This window comes from Corella eumyota, chromosome 2 (genome assembly GCF_963082875.1).
Source record: "Corella eumyota chromosome 2, kaCorEumy4.1, whole genome shotgun sequence".
In the NCBI taxonomy this organism is placed as follows: domain Eukaryota; kingdom Metazoa; phylum Chordata; class Ascidiacea; order Phlebobranchia; family Corellidae; genus Corella; species Corella eumyota.
The window spans coordinates 1238294-1257840 of record NC_137491.1 but is presented as its reverse complement, the minus strand read 5'-3'; the positions used below and the strand labels follow the sequence as shown (position 1 = coordinate 1257840).

The 19547-nt window shown below is 26.1% G+C and overlaps 1 protein-coding gene and 1 long non-coding RNA gene across 4 annotated transcripts; both read left to right on the top strand.

Annotated features, from left to right (window-relative positions):
• The first annotated feature begins 1497 nt into the window (after positions 1-1497).
• Positions 1498-3373, top strand: LOC145743371 (uncharacterized). Its single transcript, XM_082561316.1, has 4 exons — positions 1498-1636; positions 2000-2052; positions 2364-2514; positions 2908-3373. The coding sequence occupies exons 1-4, from the start codon at positions 1537-1539 to the stop codon at positions 2964-2966; spliced, it is 363 nt and encodes a 120-aa protein (XP_082417442.1). The 5' UTR covers positions 1498-1536; the 3' UTR covers positions 2967-3373.
• A 5988-nt stretch (positions 3374-9361) lies between these two features.
• On the top strand, positions 9362-17762 carry LOC145743056 (uncharacterized). 3 transcript variants are annotated; one of them, XR_014280981.1, is made up of 4 exons: positions 9362-9410; positions 14309-14376; positions 14611-14663; positions 16786-17762. It is a non-coding gene; the product is annotated as an uncharacterized LOC145743056 (long non-coding RNA). The 3 variants fall into 3 exon arrangements; XR_014280982.1 differs by lacking the exon at positions 9362-9410 and adding an exon at positions 12461-12588; XR_014280983.1 differs by lacking the exon at positions 9362-9410 and adding an exon at positions 13319-13870.
• Positions 17763-19547: the final 1785 nt, after the last annotated feature.

Sequence of the window (19547 nt, the reverse complement as noted above, 5' to 3'; positions counted from 1 at the left end):
TAAGAGTACTAAGTAGCGTAGTATGCAAGCTAGTACTTTCACGTCATCACAAACAGAGCTTCCCCTTTCTTTTTTTTAATTAGTTTTATTTTTTTTAAAGTTGTATAACTTAAAAAGTAAGTGAAATTATTTAAAGTTAAAATCATTTTTGTGTTCCGTGACACTAACTTTATTAATTTTTGAGTATAAAAATATTGCTAATATATGACTTTAACTAATATTTACCCACGCGAATTTTCCTGCGCGCCACAAACGGCAGTTTTATAGATTTTGTAGGCTTGTAAATTGGACATATATATGTGTATATATATATCGTTTAAAAAGCTTCATATATAAATAGGAAATCGACAATCCATAAAGTCCTAAAAAATACACAATTCTAAACTTAAATCAGGTACTAAGCTTAGTTACAAAGATTAAGAGGAACAAATAGTAGCGAGGGTCGATTGTTTTGTAAACTTTAAATAAAAGATTTTAGATAATGAAGGTAAGGTGTATTTAAGTAGGAGTGTGAAGTAAAAACAACTCAGGTTTACGCAGAGTTCGTGAAAAATAAAAAGCAGGAACTAATGTTCTAAATAGTCTAAAAGTTAAAGTTAAAAAAATGAATTAAATGTTTTTTTATTTAACGTTCTCGCGAAGTGTTTTTAATTTTGTTAACAAAATTAAGTAGATCTATTTAATAAAAATAATTTAGAATAAAAAAATTTTTAAAATTAAATTAAAAATGATAGAAATTGGTCTAAAAAATGTTAATTATTATTTTTTTAGCGAAATTAATGTTAATTTCTTAAACGAAAGCCATTGAGTTTGAAAAAAGCAAACCTAGTGATAGAATATAATTTAAAAAACCTAACCTATTTTACTAAAAGAGTAAAAAAATTATAAAAAAAAAATTTAAAAAAGTCTAAACTTTAAAGCCATACTAAAAAAAATAAAAAAATGAGTCAAAAAGTTAAAAAATTATTTTAAGAAAAAAAAAATTTATTAAAAAAAAAATTTTTTTTCGAATTTTTTAAATTAAAAACCATTAAGATTTTAATTTAAGGAGTTTTATTTAAAAACAAAAATTAAGGTGACATTCTGCAACGTAATCAATTACTGTTAAAAAGAGTCACGTGCAACATTTTATAGGAACTCAGGTCACGTGATCAAAAAAATTTGAAAAAAATGTTTCCGTATTTTTGCAAAAAAATTAAAAAATTTTAAACGTATAATTTTTTAAAAAGTTAACTCTTGTGACGTCACAAAGAGCTTTGTTGACTAATTTTAATTATTCCAACCACGTGGTTTCAAAGAAAAATAAATTTGTTGTCGGTAGGTTACGCCTGACTGCACCCCTTAGCAGTTTAAAGTTAACTTGAAATTCACGGTTTTACTTTCTTGTTAAACAGACAAATTAGCTACATCTACTTGACGTCATCAGTTATGACGTCAGTTTTAAGGACGTCACATGTAAGAAAAGATTACAAAACGTTTTCTGTTGTTTTTAGATCAAAATAAGTTTTTAAAAAATCAAGAAAAGTGTTAGGAATAATGAAGTTATTGTTATTGTTTTGTGTTGTTTTGGTGTTCTGTGACGTCATAAGTGCAAATACAACGTCACAAAAAAGAGAGATAGCAGAAAATCTACAAGGTAAACAATTTTTAATCTTAAAAAGTTTTAAAAAAACGTAAAAAGGCAATTTAATTTATTTAAAAGTTAAAAAAATGACAAAATTAATGATGTAAAATTTCTAGAAACAAATATTTAAGTTAGATATTCAACAAAACTTAGCCACAGAAAGATTTTTAAAACAAACTAACTGTACAAGAAAATCACTAGATTTTTAGATTACATTTTTTGGAGGTTGAAACCTGCATGTAAATTTAATTAAGATGGATCAGCAATTTTCGTTTTTTTCTAACAACCCAAAACAGAATTTTTCACTGTTTTTTAAGTAAATAAAATAAAAGCAAAAGCTAGATTAAAAATTAACCTTTTTTAATTTATTTTTAGAAGAATCCAATGTAGAAAAACCCAACAAAAATGTCCAAGTTGACCTGGTTGAGGTAAACTTTACTTAAAATTCCTGTAAATTTACATTTTTTAAAACCAAATATGATCTTATTTCCAAAACCACAGAGTTAGTAATATTATGCAAATTTTGTTTTACTATATAAATCATATTACAACCACACAGACTATATTTAGGGTTTGGTTCAATGCAAACTTACATTAACCTAATACAATCTTACTTTCAAAGCCAAAAAAAATTGAAAAAAAAACTTTGTTTTCCACCATTTTTTTAAAAATATTGGTTAATTTTACCTACATGAAATACTATTAAAAATCATTTTTAAATAATAAAAATATATTTTAGAACAACCCAATCATGCAGAAAGATGACCTTGGTTCAGAAGGTCAAAACAACGAAGGTCACTTAAGGTCGAAAAGGTCAAATAAACGTGTAGCAAAGAAATGCCAGAAGTTTTTTTGTTACAGAAATTGTTATTCGTTTAAAAAACGCCGACGTAAGTTTTATTATTTTTAGTCATTTTTTCTTTCAAAAATTTGATTTTTTTCATATTAACATATTTTAAAGTATTGTCCGTCTATTATTTAATATTTTATAGCAAATTTATTAAGTTTTTAATTTTTCGTGTATTTTTCGATTTTCTAAAATAATAAATATTTTTATTTTATTTTTAATATAATTTTTGATTGATTTTTACGTATAATTAGCCTAGTTTTTATGCTTTTTAAAAAAATATATGGATTTTTATAGCTTTTTTAATAAATATAGTTTTTAGTATAAAAGTAAGACTAAAATATAAAATAGTTAAAAATTTTCAAATTTTGATTTTTTTATTGTTATATCCAGTAAAAAACCCTAAAAAAAAACTAATATTTTAAATTATTTTTAGACTTTCGTTTATGCAGGGCTTGTAACTACTACGGTCATTGTTTGACCTCTATCATGTAAAAACAAAAACACGAATCCTACTCTACAAACTTCAAATACAACCGATTGAATATTTACCAGAATTATACCATAGAAACTAAAAGTACCTAACTATACTGTCTCTATAGAGACCCCAAAAATTATATTTTTATAAGAACAAAAAAAACAGCCAAAAATTTTAACATATTTGGTTTCACTAAAAATTAGAATTAAACAAAATGGCATATTTTGGTATAAATACTTGTCAATTTTTTACATTTTTTTACCTTTTTATCGTATATTTTTGTATATTATAAACTTTATATTTTACATTATTTTATTTTCTTCATAAAAAGTATTACAACATAATGGTAATAGTAGTGCACCTTTTTTTTAGTTATACAAACACCATTTATACCGTGACATTTTTTACACTTTCATAGTTATTATACTAGTATTTTACATATATATATATATTTTTAGACGTTTTAGCGTTTTCATTTTATGTTTTTTAGATTTTCAGAAAAGTTCCTAAAATCAAAGTTAATTTTTTGTCGATTTTTTAAGCTTTATAAATAAATTTTTCTTTGTAACCATTTTGTTTGGTTTTTTACTTTAATAAATTTTACTGAAATTTACCAAAAATAGTTTTAACTAATTAAAAATAAAATCAATTCTATAAGTATTCATTCAAGGTAAACAACTAATTTTATAATTTTAAAAATTAAACAATTTTTTAAACCTAATTAAGTGATATAAATAGATAAAAAAGAACCAAAATTTAGGAATAAACATTTTCACTAAAGGTTTTCACACCTTCTAGTTTACTTTTCACACCGTGTGAACGGCGTTGAAATTTAAATACAAGATTATTTTGTTTGGTTATTAAACTTCATTTCAATTGTTTTAATGAAAAATTAGTTTTTCTGTAAATATGATTAAACAAAATATAAACTCGACAAATATTTCTTTTCATTTTTTCCTGAGAATTTGTAGATAATAGCGTTCATGTGACATCATAACACCACGTGATTTTTACAAATTAAACTATGTTGCGTTACTAACAATATAGCTTAACAGTAGAATAGCAACTATACACCATAGTGTTAACGTTAAATACGCCAGTATAAATCGTAATTACGTGTATTTTACGTTACACTTAAACCGTTTTGTACCCTTAATTTAAAATTCATATAGTAAATTAGCAATTTGTTTTAAAATAATTTAAAAAATACAATTATTTTAATAAGTTTTGATTGCAATTTGTTTTAAATTAACAAAAAACTGCATGCTTTTATTAGTTTTAATTGCAATAATTAAATTAATGACCTAATATTTATAAAATATTTGGGCTTTTACAATATTACAAATAATAACAGATGTCAACACACCAAAAATGTCTACTATAGTGAAAGATAACATTTAAAATTTAACTACAATATATTCACACCACATATATAACATAAACATTATACAAACAAACAAAAGTTTAATAACTAATAAAAACACCAAAAAATTAATGTCCAAATTTTTAATTTATTTTAATCAATTTTTAATGAATAAAAGTATTTAAAATAAATTCAAAGTTAAATATTAAATATATTATCATCAACTTAGAATAAATGACATTAACCCAATAAAGTTAAAAACATCTAAATAAGGCAATACAAGCAAATGTTGTGGTAACTCAGTTTCGCTTTCATATTTCGAAAGTTTTCGTAAATTATGTAAATTAGGGAAAATCCCTCGTGAAAAGTTGTCGAGTTTCGACGAAACTGAAATAGATAAGAAAGGTTACGGGTGACTGCACGCGACGAGTAGCAGTAAAATTAAAATTTATTGATATTTATTTTTGTAATATAATAAAACCAAATTTAAAATTGTAATTCATTTTGTTGATAATGTAATATAAAAACTATTTGTAATTTTGTTTTTAAATTTCAATTAACTTTGTATAATTTTTTTTTTATTAATTTTAAAACTAAACAAAATTACATTTTAAAAATTTTTTTTTATTTATTTTTTTTTTAATAATACGTTTTTAGTGATATTCAGTGCCCCCTTATTTTTTAATATATTTTCCCCTAAACAGGGTCGGTATACCGTGTATTGACTGTAAACACTAAATTGTAATAAAACCTCTTATAGTGAACTAAAGGTCAAACTAAAATAACAAAAAAAATTGAAACAATTTCTTTAATTTTACAGTTTTTTAACCAAAAAATTAAAAAATTAAAAATAAATAAAAGTTAAAAATTAACCACATTAAGCAAACTAAAATAAATTGACTTTAAAATATTTACAAAACATTCTTTAAAAAAAGTACAAACCAAAAATTTGTTTCCGTTTTAACTTAAAAATAAAAATATTTCTAAATATATGAAAGTAATATTTTAAACAAAATAACCTAAAATTGTATTTTAACAAACTTGCAATATAATCTTATTTTGTTTATAAAGAATAAAAATACTTTTTGTTTAGTAACTTTCCTTTAAAATTAGAAATAAAATGCATAACTTGCATGAATTATATTTAAATTTAAAATATATTTAAACCAACATCCGGGTATGCAGTTTCCTGTTTGTTTCTTAAAATAAACCAAAATTTATATTTTTATCTTAAACTATAAATTTAGACCTAACCACGTGACTCACGCATGGGTGGCGTTCAAAAAAGCGTGACGTAACCACCTTTAGACTGTTGTCGGTCTGTGACATCATAGTAACTTATTGTAAGGCAACAATTAACCTGTTTTGTATCAGTTATAAAATTTGTTCCTGAATTTAACAAAATTTGAATTAATTTTTTTTTCCACTTTTTTCCAAAAAATTTATGTTTTTGTTCCATTTAATTTAAATATAATTTTACAGAACCTTATAATCTTGCAACATAAAAAATAAAGTTTCGGAAATTTATTAAAACCACTATCACGCGATAAAAAGACGATGCATTATTATGACGTCACAAAGGCATTACAAATATGGAAAGATTTTGGCAACAAAATTCAAATTTAAAATACCGATTTTTTACCCCAAAAATAAAAAAAAACTTTCCCTATTTTTACCCACTTTTAATGCATTATGACGTCACAAGAAAGTTGTATATAAACCCCCTTGTTGAGCCATTAATCGACATTGTTCTCGGTTGCATCGTTTGCCGCAATACAATGTTACAATGAATTTATTGGAAAATTAATAAAAATAATTTAATTGTTTTTAGGAATTAAAATATCGTTTAAAGTAATTTTTAAATGCAGTTGTGTCAAAAAAGTGACGTCATATTTGATGACGCAACAATAGTTTATGTTTTTAAATATTCGAATTTTTTTGAGAGGTGAAAAATTATTTTTTCTCGTTCATAGAAAAATTGAAAAAAAAATTTTTAATTAATTAAATTTTTAATTTGCGGCAATTTTAAAATCAAATTTGCTTTTTTTTCAGCAATTTTAAATATTTATTAAAAATATATTTGAACTCGGGTAACCTTTGCTTCTTGACCCTTTCCTGACCTTCTAAAATCTAAATCAAGAAAAATGTCAAAGATCTTTAACCTCGCTTTTATCGCCGCTCTTTTATTGGTAATTATGACGTCACAACCATGTAATTGTAGACGTACAGGTAAGAGAAGAAAAATGACGCAGCAATTTTTTAATTTTTTAGTATTTTACGTAATTAATTAAATTAATTATTATTTTTTAATTTTTAGGAAAATTATCGAAAAACCAACTCCCGGGTTTGTTGTTGAGAGATTTAATCGAAGTTACATCGGTGAGTTCAACATTTTAATTTAATTTTTGAATTTTAACATTGATTGACAGTTGGTCAAAAATAATTTTTACGTCATTTTTGATCGACAAATGACTTTATTTTTGATTGACAAGTGACGTTATATTTGATTAACAGGTGATGTACAAACACCAGATAAGAAAAGTGAATCCAAGATTGATCGAATTTTGTAATTCGACCTACTGCAGGTTAACAACATGTCGGGTGGTGAAACGAAAATCACGTGAGTGTTACGTCATACTTTATATTGTACGTCACATATTTTAAAAAAGTTTATCATAAAATTATTATATGAACTATGTTAATGCATTAATATTGATTACTTGAGAGTTATAATGACGTCATGCATATTGTAATGACGTCATAAGTAGTATAGTGACGTCAGGGACTGTATAATGTAATTTAATTGTTACCTTAGATTGAAAGTATCATTTTAATAAACATAATTTGTGATAGGGTTGTATATTTTCACTTATGGCGTAATAAGACTTTACCTATGACGTAATTAAACCAAATTGCTTTTTAGGTCGCTGCATGTGCGTTAAATGCCACCGAAAAGTTTGCGGGGGAATCAGTATTTTTTGACGTCATTACTAAAATTTGAAGTCACTACAAAATGTTTGACGTCATCGTCACAAAATTCACTCTGGTTACTTGTAAATATTTAAGAACAATAAAATTTGATCCTGAAATGTTGGAATGTTATTTTGATTTTAATGAGACGAACAAGAAAAACAATTTAATTCATAAAGTTCACACTTTCCCACGAACCTCATTTAAATACAACAAATCAGGGAAAGTCCCTTAAAGTTAGAGTAAATACGTCACAATGGAAATCAAACCAAATAAAACGCGGTTCATTGTTGTGTTGAAAATATTATGGATTCGATTGTGACGTCATAATTTCAAACATCGTTGAACTATTTGCGAATTATGACGTGACAGTGGAAAAATTTTGCCTTAAAGATGTTGACAAATTCCAGAGAAATAATTGTTACGTCATCGTCTTATTATTTTGTATGACGTAACAATTATCACACAATAAAGGAATTTGTTACGTAATAGTTATCAATAAATTCAATGTTAAAGTTTCAAATTCTAGAATTTTGCAGCCACAAACTATTTAAAGAATTTATAAATTAAAACGAACAATACAATATTATGACGTCAAAAACAAAACAAAACTTAAAAAGCATTCTAGAGTCAATTGTAAAACAAGTTAAGCCTTGATAGCGAAAAAACTACAATTTGCTCTACAGCGACTTCTAACGACAGCATTTATATTATTATTCCGCCAATTTATATGACACTAGATATTCTATATAAAACATGTCAAAAGTTAGAGGTAAAAGAATAAAAATAAAGAATTTTAAGTCCTATTTAATGTAAATAAAGTTTTAAAAGGTAAAAATACTTTTTTGTATATATCTTTATCCTCGATGTGGGAAAGTCGAATGCGCGACTTAAACATGGAGTAACATCAGTTACTCCGACCCAGTCTCGAGTTGCTTGTGATAGTTTGGGATATTATATATTATAATTGCCCGGTTATTATGCTTCTGAATAAGTGCTGGCTCAGCAGGAGTTCGTACCGTTTATAGCGCCTTACTCAAAGGCGCTACAGCATGAGAGCAGTGGGGATTGAACCCACGACCTCATGTGTAGTGTAGCAAGTGTTCTTACCACTACACCACGCTGCCGGTTACTACATCACGCTGCCGTCTTTTTTTAGAACACAAAAATTAATATTACCTATAAAATTTAAAATAAAACAACTAATTAAAATTAAAATCTTTATGAATTGTAACAAAGACTATAAATTGTTGAAACACGTGCACTATCATAACATCCATTTAATGTTGTTACACTTAAGATTAAAGTTTATTTAATCAAGTACCTACAACACCTGCGTTACATTATTAACATAAGTTAAAATATCAAATTAGTATTGGGTTGTTGGATTAAAATTATTAAACGAATTATTAAATAACAACAAATTAACAATAGTTTATTTAATTGTATTTTATATAGTTTATAATCTGATATTAGTATAAAATTTGGTTATTATATTTCTATAACAATAATTTAATGTTAAATCAATAACTAAAATCACAAATATTCAAGTTTTTTATAACAATTTACTATAAAATTAAACCCTAAAAAAAGAACAATTTTTAAACAACAATTTATTAAAACATTATTTTTATGTAAACTATATTTAATAATATATTCCAAGTGTTTAAAAAAACAATTTATTAAAACATTATTTTTATGTAAACTATATTTAATAATATATTCCAAGTGTTTAAAAAAACAATTTATTCTTTTATTAAATTACAAAAATTCTTTTTTTTAGCCAAAATTTGTATAAAAATGTAAAATAATAAATTTATGAATTTCAAAATTATTAACTTCCAAGTTAGACAAGTTAACTAAAGCCTTAAACCAACATCTATGACAAAACAACACCGTTATTATGACGTCACGGTAACTTATATGCATCGAGAGAGGTGCCACGTAGTGTGTACACAACCGAGCCTCATGATTGGTCAATTTAAATTCGTTAAAACAACAACGTATCCTGATTGGTCGAATAAATACCACGTCACAAAAAAGGCAGCTATGTTGTTAACTGGATTCGAAGTTGAAAATATTTTATTTTTGAACAAATTTGGAGTCGGAAGGTGGAATAGAATTTAAGGTAATTATTGAATGTTACAGTTTTATTTTGTTTAAATTAAAATTACTTTAAAACGAAAAAAATTTAATAAAGTTGCCAAAAACAGACAATAGTAGAAACATGGTAAAAGAAATCTTAGTATTGAAATTTGTAGACAAATGTTTACATTTCGCGTTTTTTTTTGATAAATTTTAAATAAAAATGCTATAAAAGTTATTTTGGTAATTAATTTTAAATCATTTTAAATTTAATAAAAATCTTATTTTTTTGTATTTTTGTCATTTTATTTAAAAATAATTACGTCATATTTTTTTTGAAATTTAAATTTCCCGAATCGCGAAAACGTTTTTTTTTTAACTTTAAATAATCTTGCAAAAATGCAAAAACAGAAAATCGCAAAGTTGCAATTTTTACCCCACTATTGTCCTATAAGTACCCTCTATTGTGACGTCATAATTAACCTATTGTAACGCTGAGCACGTGTCGTATCACGTGTCAAAGTGTGACGTCAAACAATCTTGTTGCAAATCAAAACTTTAAAACAGATGTTATTTTCACTCGTACTGATGCGTGGTATTGTTAACAATGGGTTGGAATGTAACTGAATATGTGTCAGGATTAAAAGTTCATTTATCAGCGATTTTTTAAGTTGTGCAAGAAATTAGAAATTTTGTCATGATGAGAATAAGAATAACTAAAAATAAAATAACAATTGGCATAAAATTGTATTGTACTTATTTTCCCCTTTTTTTGCATCACCTTAATGAGATAGGTTTAATTGTTTTTTGGGGGGGGAAGGGTGTGCTGTTATGAGCTATTCGTAAACGTCGGCCTCACAAGCTAAATAGTTTGGTATTGGCGCGGTTCGAACCTAAAACCTTTTGGAAAGATGTTCTGGTGTGACGTGTTTAAGCTATTCATCGGTCTCGAGCCTCGAACCCGAAACCTTTTTGCCCTCAAAGACTGTGTTGTTGTAGTGTGTTTAAGTTATTTGTAAACGCCGGGCTCAGGGGCAAATAATGTGGTATAAGTGCGGCTCGAACCCGAAACCTTTTGGTGTGTTTAAGCTAACTGTAAACACCAGGCTCAAGAGCCAATACTGTGGCATTGGTGAGGTTCAAACCCGAAACCTTTTGGTGTGTTTAAGCTATCTGCAAACGCCAGGCCCAAGGGCAAATAATGTGGCAATGGTGCGGCTCGAACCCGAAACCTTTTGGTGTATTTAAGCTAACTATAAACGCTAGGCTCAAGGGCAAATAATGTGGCATTGGTGCAGCTCGAACCCAAAGTCCTTTTATCAAAGTACACCACACTACCAGACGTTAAAATCTTATTAATTTCCTAAATTAAATCCAAACTAAAAAAAGATTTTTTATCTTAAAATCGTCAAACCCTTTTAATTACTCATATTCGTTTGAATTTAAACCGACATTATGACGTCATCGCCTAACACAATGTGTCACAAATTATGACGGCACAAACCAAATAACAAGGCGAATCACGACATGGTACCCTCGGTTAATAAGTTTCGTTTTATTTTTATTTATTGAGTCAATATTTAAGTTAAATAAACAACATCGGCGTTGGATTCAAAATGTTTTAAGTTGTTTAAATATTTCTCGTAATAAAAATTTAAAATAATTATTTTTTTAATTTTGTTTAATTTTTTAAATTGTTTAGACTTTAATTTAATTTTAAATTTATTTAAATAACAAAAGATATCTTAAATTCAAATAACGGGCGCTAAGTTTAAAATTTTACGTTATTTGGGGGACTTTTAAATTTAAAATGTAATTTTAATTATTTAAACCCCTTTTGTTTGAACTTCTTTCATTTAAACCATTTTTAGTGAATACCCTACATCTAAACCCTTTTGTTTGAAACCCTTTTTACTGAACCCCCTACATCTAAACCCTTTTGTTTGAAACCCTTTTTACTGAACCCGCTACATCTGAACCCTTTTGTTTGAACCCTAATTAACTGAACCCCCTACATCTGAACCCTTTTATTTAAAACCCAATTAACTAAACCCCCTACATCTAAACCCTTTTATTTAAACCCCTTTTATTTAAACACCAACATTTAAATTCCTTCATTTAAACCCCTCACAAAGTTTTTAAAATAATTTAAAGTTATTTTCAGCATATTTAAATACTATTTAGACTAGGCATAAGTTACTATTATAAAACACAAAGATTTAAAAGCAAAGTTTAATATAAAAATTTGGGTCATTTTTTAGCAAATGTTTTAATAAAACTAACGTCGCCTATGTTTAAATTTGTGACCGAACAATGAAAAATGTCAACGTAATAAACATAAACTTGGTCCGCGTTCGAGCGGCAGCGCGATATTGACTATGACGTCATAATTTATTTGTTTAAATAAGAGGATCAGGTCGTTTAGTTATTGATATTAAATCGCAGACTGAGCGAGCTTGAAATTTAAAATTTGGGAAAGTTAATTGTTTACAAATTCTTAGTATTTATTCTATGTTTAGAAGATATTATATTTAGTTAAAAATATTGCGAAATATTGAAATTAGATATATTTGCTCGAACAGAAACAAAAATATGTAAAGGGGTTAAGAAAAGTTGGGCAAAAAATCAAAATTTCAAATTTAAATTAAGTAGTGGTAGTTGTCGGGGTTGTGTGTTTAAAAAAATAGATAAATTTATTTTGAGAGTTTAACAAAATTGCCGAAAATGATAAAAAAGTTCGTTAAAATTTTCGGCAATTAAGTTAAAATTTAAAATATTAAACAAAACTAATCCAAACTCTCCAATTTTACCCAAATTACAAAAAAACAATTAAGTTAAAATCACGTGATAACAAACAAACAAAAATAACAATATTGTTAAATTAAAATAATGCCAAAAATATTAACTCCGTACAATAACATTTAAAACCTAATAAAATTCTTAAAAAATTCGCAATTTTAAATATTTTGCCAACCCGATGTTTAAGCAGACGCCACTGCTTACAAACTAGGCCATCATAACGCTTGGTTAGTGGAGTCAGACGAACAGGTAGCTTCGTTCGTTCTAAAACTTAAGTTAAAATCATTTTTTGGGTAGAGTTGTACAGCAGAAAAATATAGTCTAGAAGATATTTGTAGTTTGCGTTATATTGGTAATTTTGGATTTGAATTTTAAAGGTTTGCGTATTGTAAGTTTTGAGAAAGCTAAACGTGGCTTTTTAGGTATGATTTAATACAATTTAATTTTTTTCAAAAATTGTAAAATTTAAACATAAATTTAACGTAATTTTCGTGTGATTATAACTTAAAATAAATAAGCAACGTGATTAGTCTATATGTAAATCTGAAATCTAAAATTTTCGCGGGTTTTTCGTTTATTGTTTAAAAAAAAACCGAAAAAATTTATTTTAAAGAGACGTGACTTGTAACTTGGGGAACGAACTAAAAAAACTTGGTTTAGATTATTAAGTCAGTCGTTTGTAAATGTTTAACAGTCAAAATCAGACCTAGATTTTGCTATTTTAAGGCGCAATTTGTAAAGGTAGTGCATAAATTAAAATAAACAAAATAAAAAAAATTTTAAAAAAGTGTAAAAAAAATTTTTAAAATATAAAAAGAATAAAATCCTAAATTTAAACTTAGTTAAAAAGTACTTTAAAGTATAGTTTAAAAATCGCTATGTTTCAGTATAGAGTTCAAGTTAAATAAATAAAACGATTATTTATTATTCTAAATCCCTAGCGTGTATTATATATACTAAGTATAAAGATAAAACGAAATACGATAAAAATAAGAGTTTCGTTTTTAAGTTAAGGTCATTGATGTAAGCTGTTCAAAGATTAGATAACATTTAACTTTCATGTAGTTTGGTATTTTTATTTTAACATTATATAACAATTTTTTAACCTTTTGCTTTTATATAATATGTAAGCGCAAAAAATGTAGAAAAAAATACGTTTTTAGCATGTGAGTTTTAACTAAATTTTTATACTAGATTTTAGGTATTAATCATATTTTTGGGCAATTTTAATAAGGCAAAATAATTTTAAATTTTGTTAAATTTATTGTAAATACAGATTAAATTAAAGATATCTTAAAATAAATTTTCTATTTTTGTTTCTAGTAGTACGAATTTTAAACCAATATTACGAGAACTTATTTTAAGATTCAGGTTTTACGTGTTTGTCATTTTAATTTAGAGTTTTAAAAAGTTAAAAATGATTCATAATCTCAATTTAAAAACTTTTAAATCAATAAATAAACATATGCTAACCCTTTACCAACGGTAAACGTATACAGTGGTTCAAAAAACGTGTAAAGTATTATGTAGGGTCGTTAAAGAGTTACATTAGTTAAGTTTATAAGAGTACCATTCTTAAGTTATTTTTAAAAACTTTTTTATCCGATTCGTGGATAAAAAGTTAAATTTCGCGTGCAAAGCCCCTCTGACGTCACAATGGCCATTATTTTTTCACAGAATAGGTCTGTTTGTTATTCAGACTCGGTGAGTTTTTGTGAATTTTTAAATTAAGGCCCAACACAAAGGGGTAACCCGATCGGGGTATCATTTTAACCCCTAGTTGAATGGAACGGGGTGTAATTAAACCCGGGACCTCTTGAAAATTTCTTTTCAAAATAAAGCACTGATTTTAACACATAAAAACGATATTTTTGGCGCGCAGTTTTTTAGTTTAAATTTTAGGAATTTTGTTTATTTATAAAAACTTTAAATTAAATTTTTTCACTTAATCTGAAAATCTAAAATTTTTGGATAAATTTAAAAGTAAAAGTAACTATTTTAGTAAAGTTTTTTTCAAGTCATTTTAACAAAGTCGCGTTATGACGTCATAATTAACGCGTGACTGAAATTAGGTGTGTCATTGTTACGTCACACTTCGACTTTTCGTTCCGATTGAATAAATTTGGCTTTTTGTGTTTTCAGATGAAATAGATAAATAGAAAAACTAGGCAAAAAAATCGAAAAAAAAATGAAAAACGTTTAAATAAAAGGTAATAAAATTTTTATTTTGTTTTAGAATTTTTGAAATTTAAGTTTTCAATTTTGTTAGGGCTTTAGTAGGAATTCAGGTTAAACTAATTTAAGCTATATTCGAATAGTTTAAATATAATTATGTTTTTACCAAAATAAACAAACCTAAAATTAAACAAACATAGGTACGAAAAAAATTAATTAAAAACTTATTAAAAATTATCTATTTAAAATATTTTTTTACTTGAATTTAGAATTCTTAAAAATGGTCAAATGTAGATTAAAGGTTACAAGTTCAACAACAAAGGTAAGAAACCTCAATATAAAATATGATATTTAAATTAGAGTTTTGTTTTTGCTTAAGGCAATATCGGTATATTAACTTAAACTCTAAAATAAACAAATACAAAGTTTTTAAGGTAAAAAATAAACGTTTTTGGATGTTAAATATTTCTAGGAAAAAGCTTTTTTTAAACCTGGCAAAATTTTCACTAAAAAAATTTTTTTCTAAAAATAAGTTTTAAAAATTAATTTAATTAATTATTTAAGAAAAAATTTAGAAATAAATTTTAAAAAAATGATGACAAATTTCTGCGACGGAGCTGACGTTAGCTATGACGTCACAACCAACAGCTTGGTCTGATGATGTCACAATACAAGTGACATTGCTCAAAAGTCACTAATTGTGACGTCATCAAGATTGGTTTGTGACGTGATAAATGACTATTTGTTTTAACAGCGAATACCTCCACAGCCGAATAAAAGTAAGATTTTAAATGGTGTTAGAAAATGGGAAAAGGTTTAAAATTAAAAATAATTTTATTTGTGATGACTTGTCATGGCTTTTCGAGCGTCACGTGACCAAGTCACGTGGCTTGAGACCAATTTAAAAAATTCTGAAAAAAATTAAAAAAATAAAAAAATAAATAAATTAAAAAATTTCAAATTTAAAAATTGGTGTCATTTTAGTTGATAAGTGACGTCACAAATAATGACGTAAGTATATAAGTAGTTTTTGGTGGTTAAACGTAGTTTGGTGGCGGTGGTGACGTCATGATGAATCGTGTTACCCGTATGTGACGTAACAATGAGCATACAAAGGCACATCGCAAACCTGAACAGAATAGTAGTTTACTAACAACTTTTTTTTATAATTTTAACAACTTCCATTTTTTTTGAAATTTTTTTAACTTTACATTTTTTTATTTTTTTTATTTTTTAACAACTTCAATTTTTTTATTTTTTTTTAACAACAATTTTATGCAAATAACTATTTTTTTTTGAGTAAACAACCACATTTACATAATATTTTACAATACAATAACACTATTCAACATAACAGTATATTGACGTCATACTTATAGTTCTGACGTATCATCCTATATTTTTTATACTTTTCACATTAATGCAGCGTCGTACAATATATAAATATGACGCAATAGTCCAGTGTTATGACGTAATAATAGTTTGCTTCATCTACTAGGTTAGCTAAGTGCAGCTAACTCTATTTGATGGTGCGTATTATTACAACGACCATCGCCACCAAAACACCATTAACTACCAACCAATGACCACCAATTTATTTACTTAACCAAATTTTATTTATAAAACAACCATCAGGAACCAATTTTGTAATGTAACTTGCAAAAAAGACCAATAAACAAACCAAAAACTATTAAAATAACTATTGGGACCAGTTACCATAACAAACAACCAGAAAAAAGACCAATATGCCAACCTAAAATGATTTAAGTGACCATTAAAACCAGTTACCATAAAAAATACTAATATGTAAACCAAGAACTATTAAAATAACCATTAAGACCAGTTACCATAACAAACAACCATAAAAAGAACCAATATTGCTAAACTATTAAAAATTCTTGCTAAAAGGCAGCTATTGTCTGAGTAAATTTAACTGGTTAATTAGCTAAAAGGTTTTAATTAATTAAAAACTAATGTATAAAAAAATTACGAATTACCCTTTCCTTGCCCCCAAATACCAGGTCCCAAATTACCCGGTCCCAAATACCCGGTCCCAAATTACCCGGTCCCAAATTTGTCCTTGGGACAAATTACCCTGTCCCGAGATTACCAATTTTATTCAATTTAAAAATAAATGCTTATGTCCGAATATTCGGAATTGTAGGGTGGACTGAATTTATTGTCCAGTCTTCAATTCTGAAAACTTGGACATAATAGCTCTGCCACGACGTCTAGCGGTTGTAAAAATAACCCAATACAAAAAAAAAATTAAATATATTTAAAAACTCAACAAAAGTAAAAACTTAATTTAAAATTATTTTTAGATTTTAACATGGTTATGGATTAAATTAATTAATAAAAATTAATTAAAAAATTAAGAAACAAAAAATACTAAAAAAAAACTCAAAAAATTAAATTTCTGACTCTAAATTTTGTGTTTTTAGATTTCACACCATACCATGACGTCACGTATAACTGTTCGATCTTAGATGACGTCATTACACCAATCGTGACGTCATAATGTAAATAAGAATAAATGTTTCTGTTTGATCACTGCGGCAAGCCGTCAAGCTATGCACATACTGTAAATAAATCGACCAACTATGCAACGTCATCAACTAACTACGTCACACTACAATGACGTCATAAAAAAACTTAACTATACTAACGTCATAGGTCACAAGTTATACATCATAATTATTGCGTCACAAAGACTATCAACTATGTGTTAAATTAAACGTTATTTAAAACTATCTACGTGATTGTGACGTCATGAATTACATAATGAAACGTAAGTATGACGTCATAAGTTAAACGCTAAAACAACTTTTAAAAACTTAAAAATTATTTTTTTCATTTTTGTCGACTATTTTCTACCTGTTATTAATCCAATGTTGAGCACAGTATTCTTATATGTAAATATTCTATATTTAAATAAGGGGTAATAGACATAAAAGTCTAAAAAATAACAAATAACAAAATTATGGGGCAATATATTTACATATTATTCGAATAGGGGTGAACTGTTTTGCATATAATGCTTGAAATAGAATATTAAATGTTAATTTTCAGTAAATTCTTTGCTTTTATGTAAATTTCAAATTTTTATCAAATTCCGTCCATTTAAAACTAGTTTGATTAGGGGTAAAAATACATTGTAATAAGGGGGGGGCAATTATTTGTAAAAAATTTCAATTTTCAATTTTTTTTTTACATATTTCATATAAAAATCATTTTTGCATTTGTAAATATTTTGGTGAAATTGTTTGTTAAATGTGCCAAATTTAAACGACTGTGACGTCATAACCCAACATTGTTATAGATAATTGAAGAAAACTGTAATAATAGCCATATTGTTTTACACATTGTGTTTTATTGTAAAAAATAAATAAAATTTTAAAAAATACAATTACAAAAATTGTTTATATTCTTATCTAACTCAAATATATAAAACTAAATAAGTAATTAGTTAAATTTTTTTCAATCAAAAATAAATTCGCGTTAAAAATCAAAATCTTATTAATAATCCATCGTATTAAACAGCTTGAAATAAGATCCCACGTGACTTTAGCGCACAGGTGACGTAATAAAAACCAGGTCAAAGAAAACGAAAAACAAAAGAAAAATTTAAAACTATAAAAACCTGAACCTTTAAACTTTTATCTCGACATCGGGTCGCCATTTATTCTCTATGACGTCATAATCTATATTGTTACGTCACACCCTACATTGTTACGTCATAGAGGTGGTAATTATCGCAAGGTTTTAACTTCTTTGTACAAATAAAGATTACGATGTTACTTTTTACATCACGTGTATTTTGCACGTGATCACAGAGTATTGTGACGTCATATTAAGGTGATTATTACACCTTGCATATCTGACCTATATGTAGATTTTCTAAAGTTTTATTTAAATAAATATTTTTGTCGTAATTTAATTTTTGAAATTAGTAAAATTTTCCAAATTGAGCAATGTTAAAAATATTAAAAAAATTCAACAAATATTTAATAAATATTTAATAAATATTTAATATTGATTCAAATTAACATACACCCAAGTATTTGTGTCACTAAAGTTCCTGATATTTAATGTTAAGTGCACAATCTAAAATAATATAGAAACTTAACCAATATTATTAAAAACAAAATACATTATCTTACATATATTAAATTAAATATTTTTATTGAAAACTAAATATCAAAATTTTATATTTTTTATTTGAACGTCAACTTTTTTGGGTTGTGGTTAAAGTTAAAGCGATTATAACTTACTCTTCTATATAGCGTAACATAATAACGTTATAACTGTTCATGTATATCTTTAGCATAAGTTCTTTTAAATTATATAACCTTTTACTCAATTTTAAGTTTTAAAAACTTTAAATTAGTTGTTTTTATGTAAATGTTATTTTATATTATGACGTCATAAGTAAACAATATGTTTGTCAACAAAGGATGTTATTGTTTGAACTTGTACACATTTAGGCTAGCAAATATAAACATGTTAAAATAACAGTGACGTCATAAAACCAATAGAAGAACAACAATAAACAATTCTTACCTGGTTCAAAGCCAAACGCCGAGTCGCGAGTTGAGACAAAGAAATCGTTTGAATAATAAAACAAAACAAGTTTTCTTATCAGTCAAATCTCGAATCCAACAATGGTGATTTTCTTGGTATTATTCTAGAACGTTTTTTGCCCCGAGCCGACTCTTTGTGCGCTCTAGCTCGAATAAATCGCGAATTTCGAAGGCTGGAGCGTTTTAAAAGAGAAAAGTGGAAAAAATTTCTTATAATTAGCGGTCAACCGGTGTCTGCATTCATTCGAATTCAAGCTCGACTACGTCACATTCCAAAGTGTGAAAAAAATATAGATAGAACAGTATAAGGTTTAATTTAGTTTCAGAATTAATAAAAATAAAATAATTGAAAATATTTTAATTCCAAATTTAATTAACCGCAAAAAAATGTGGAATTTTTATCAAAACATCAGAGATAGCAAATAACATTTGATGATAATCTTGATAAGAATGAGTTAAAAATTAGAAAGATATTTTAAGAAATAGCAGTAGCAAGGGTATATGTGTAGTGACAGTTCTTAAATTTACCTTTTTAGTTATTTAGTTTACGCTAATTTTTTTCATTACTTTTACCATTCTTAAATTGTTGGAATCGTTAACTTAACGTAAATCTTTAGCGTAAC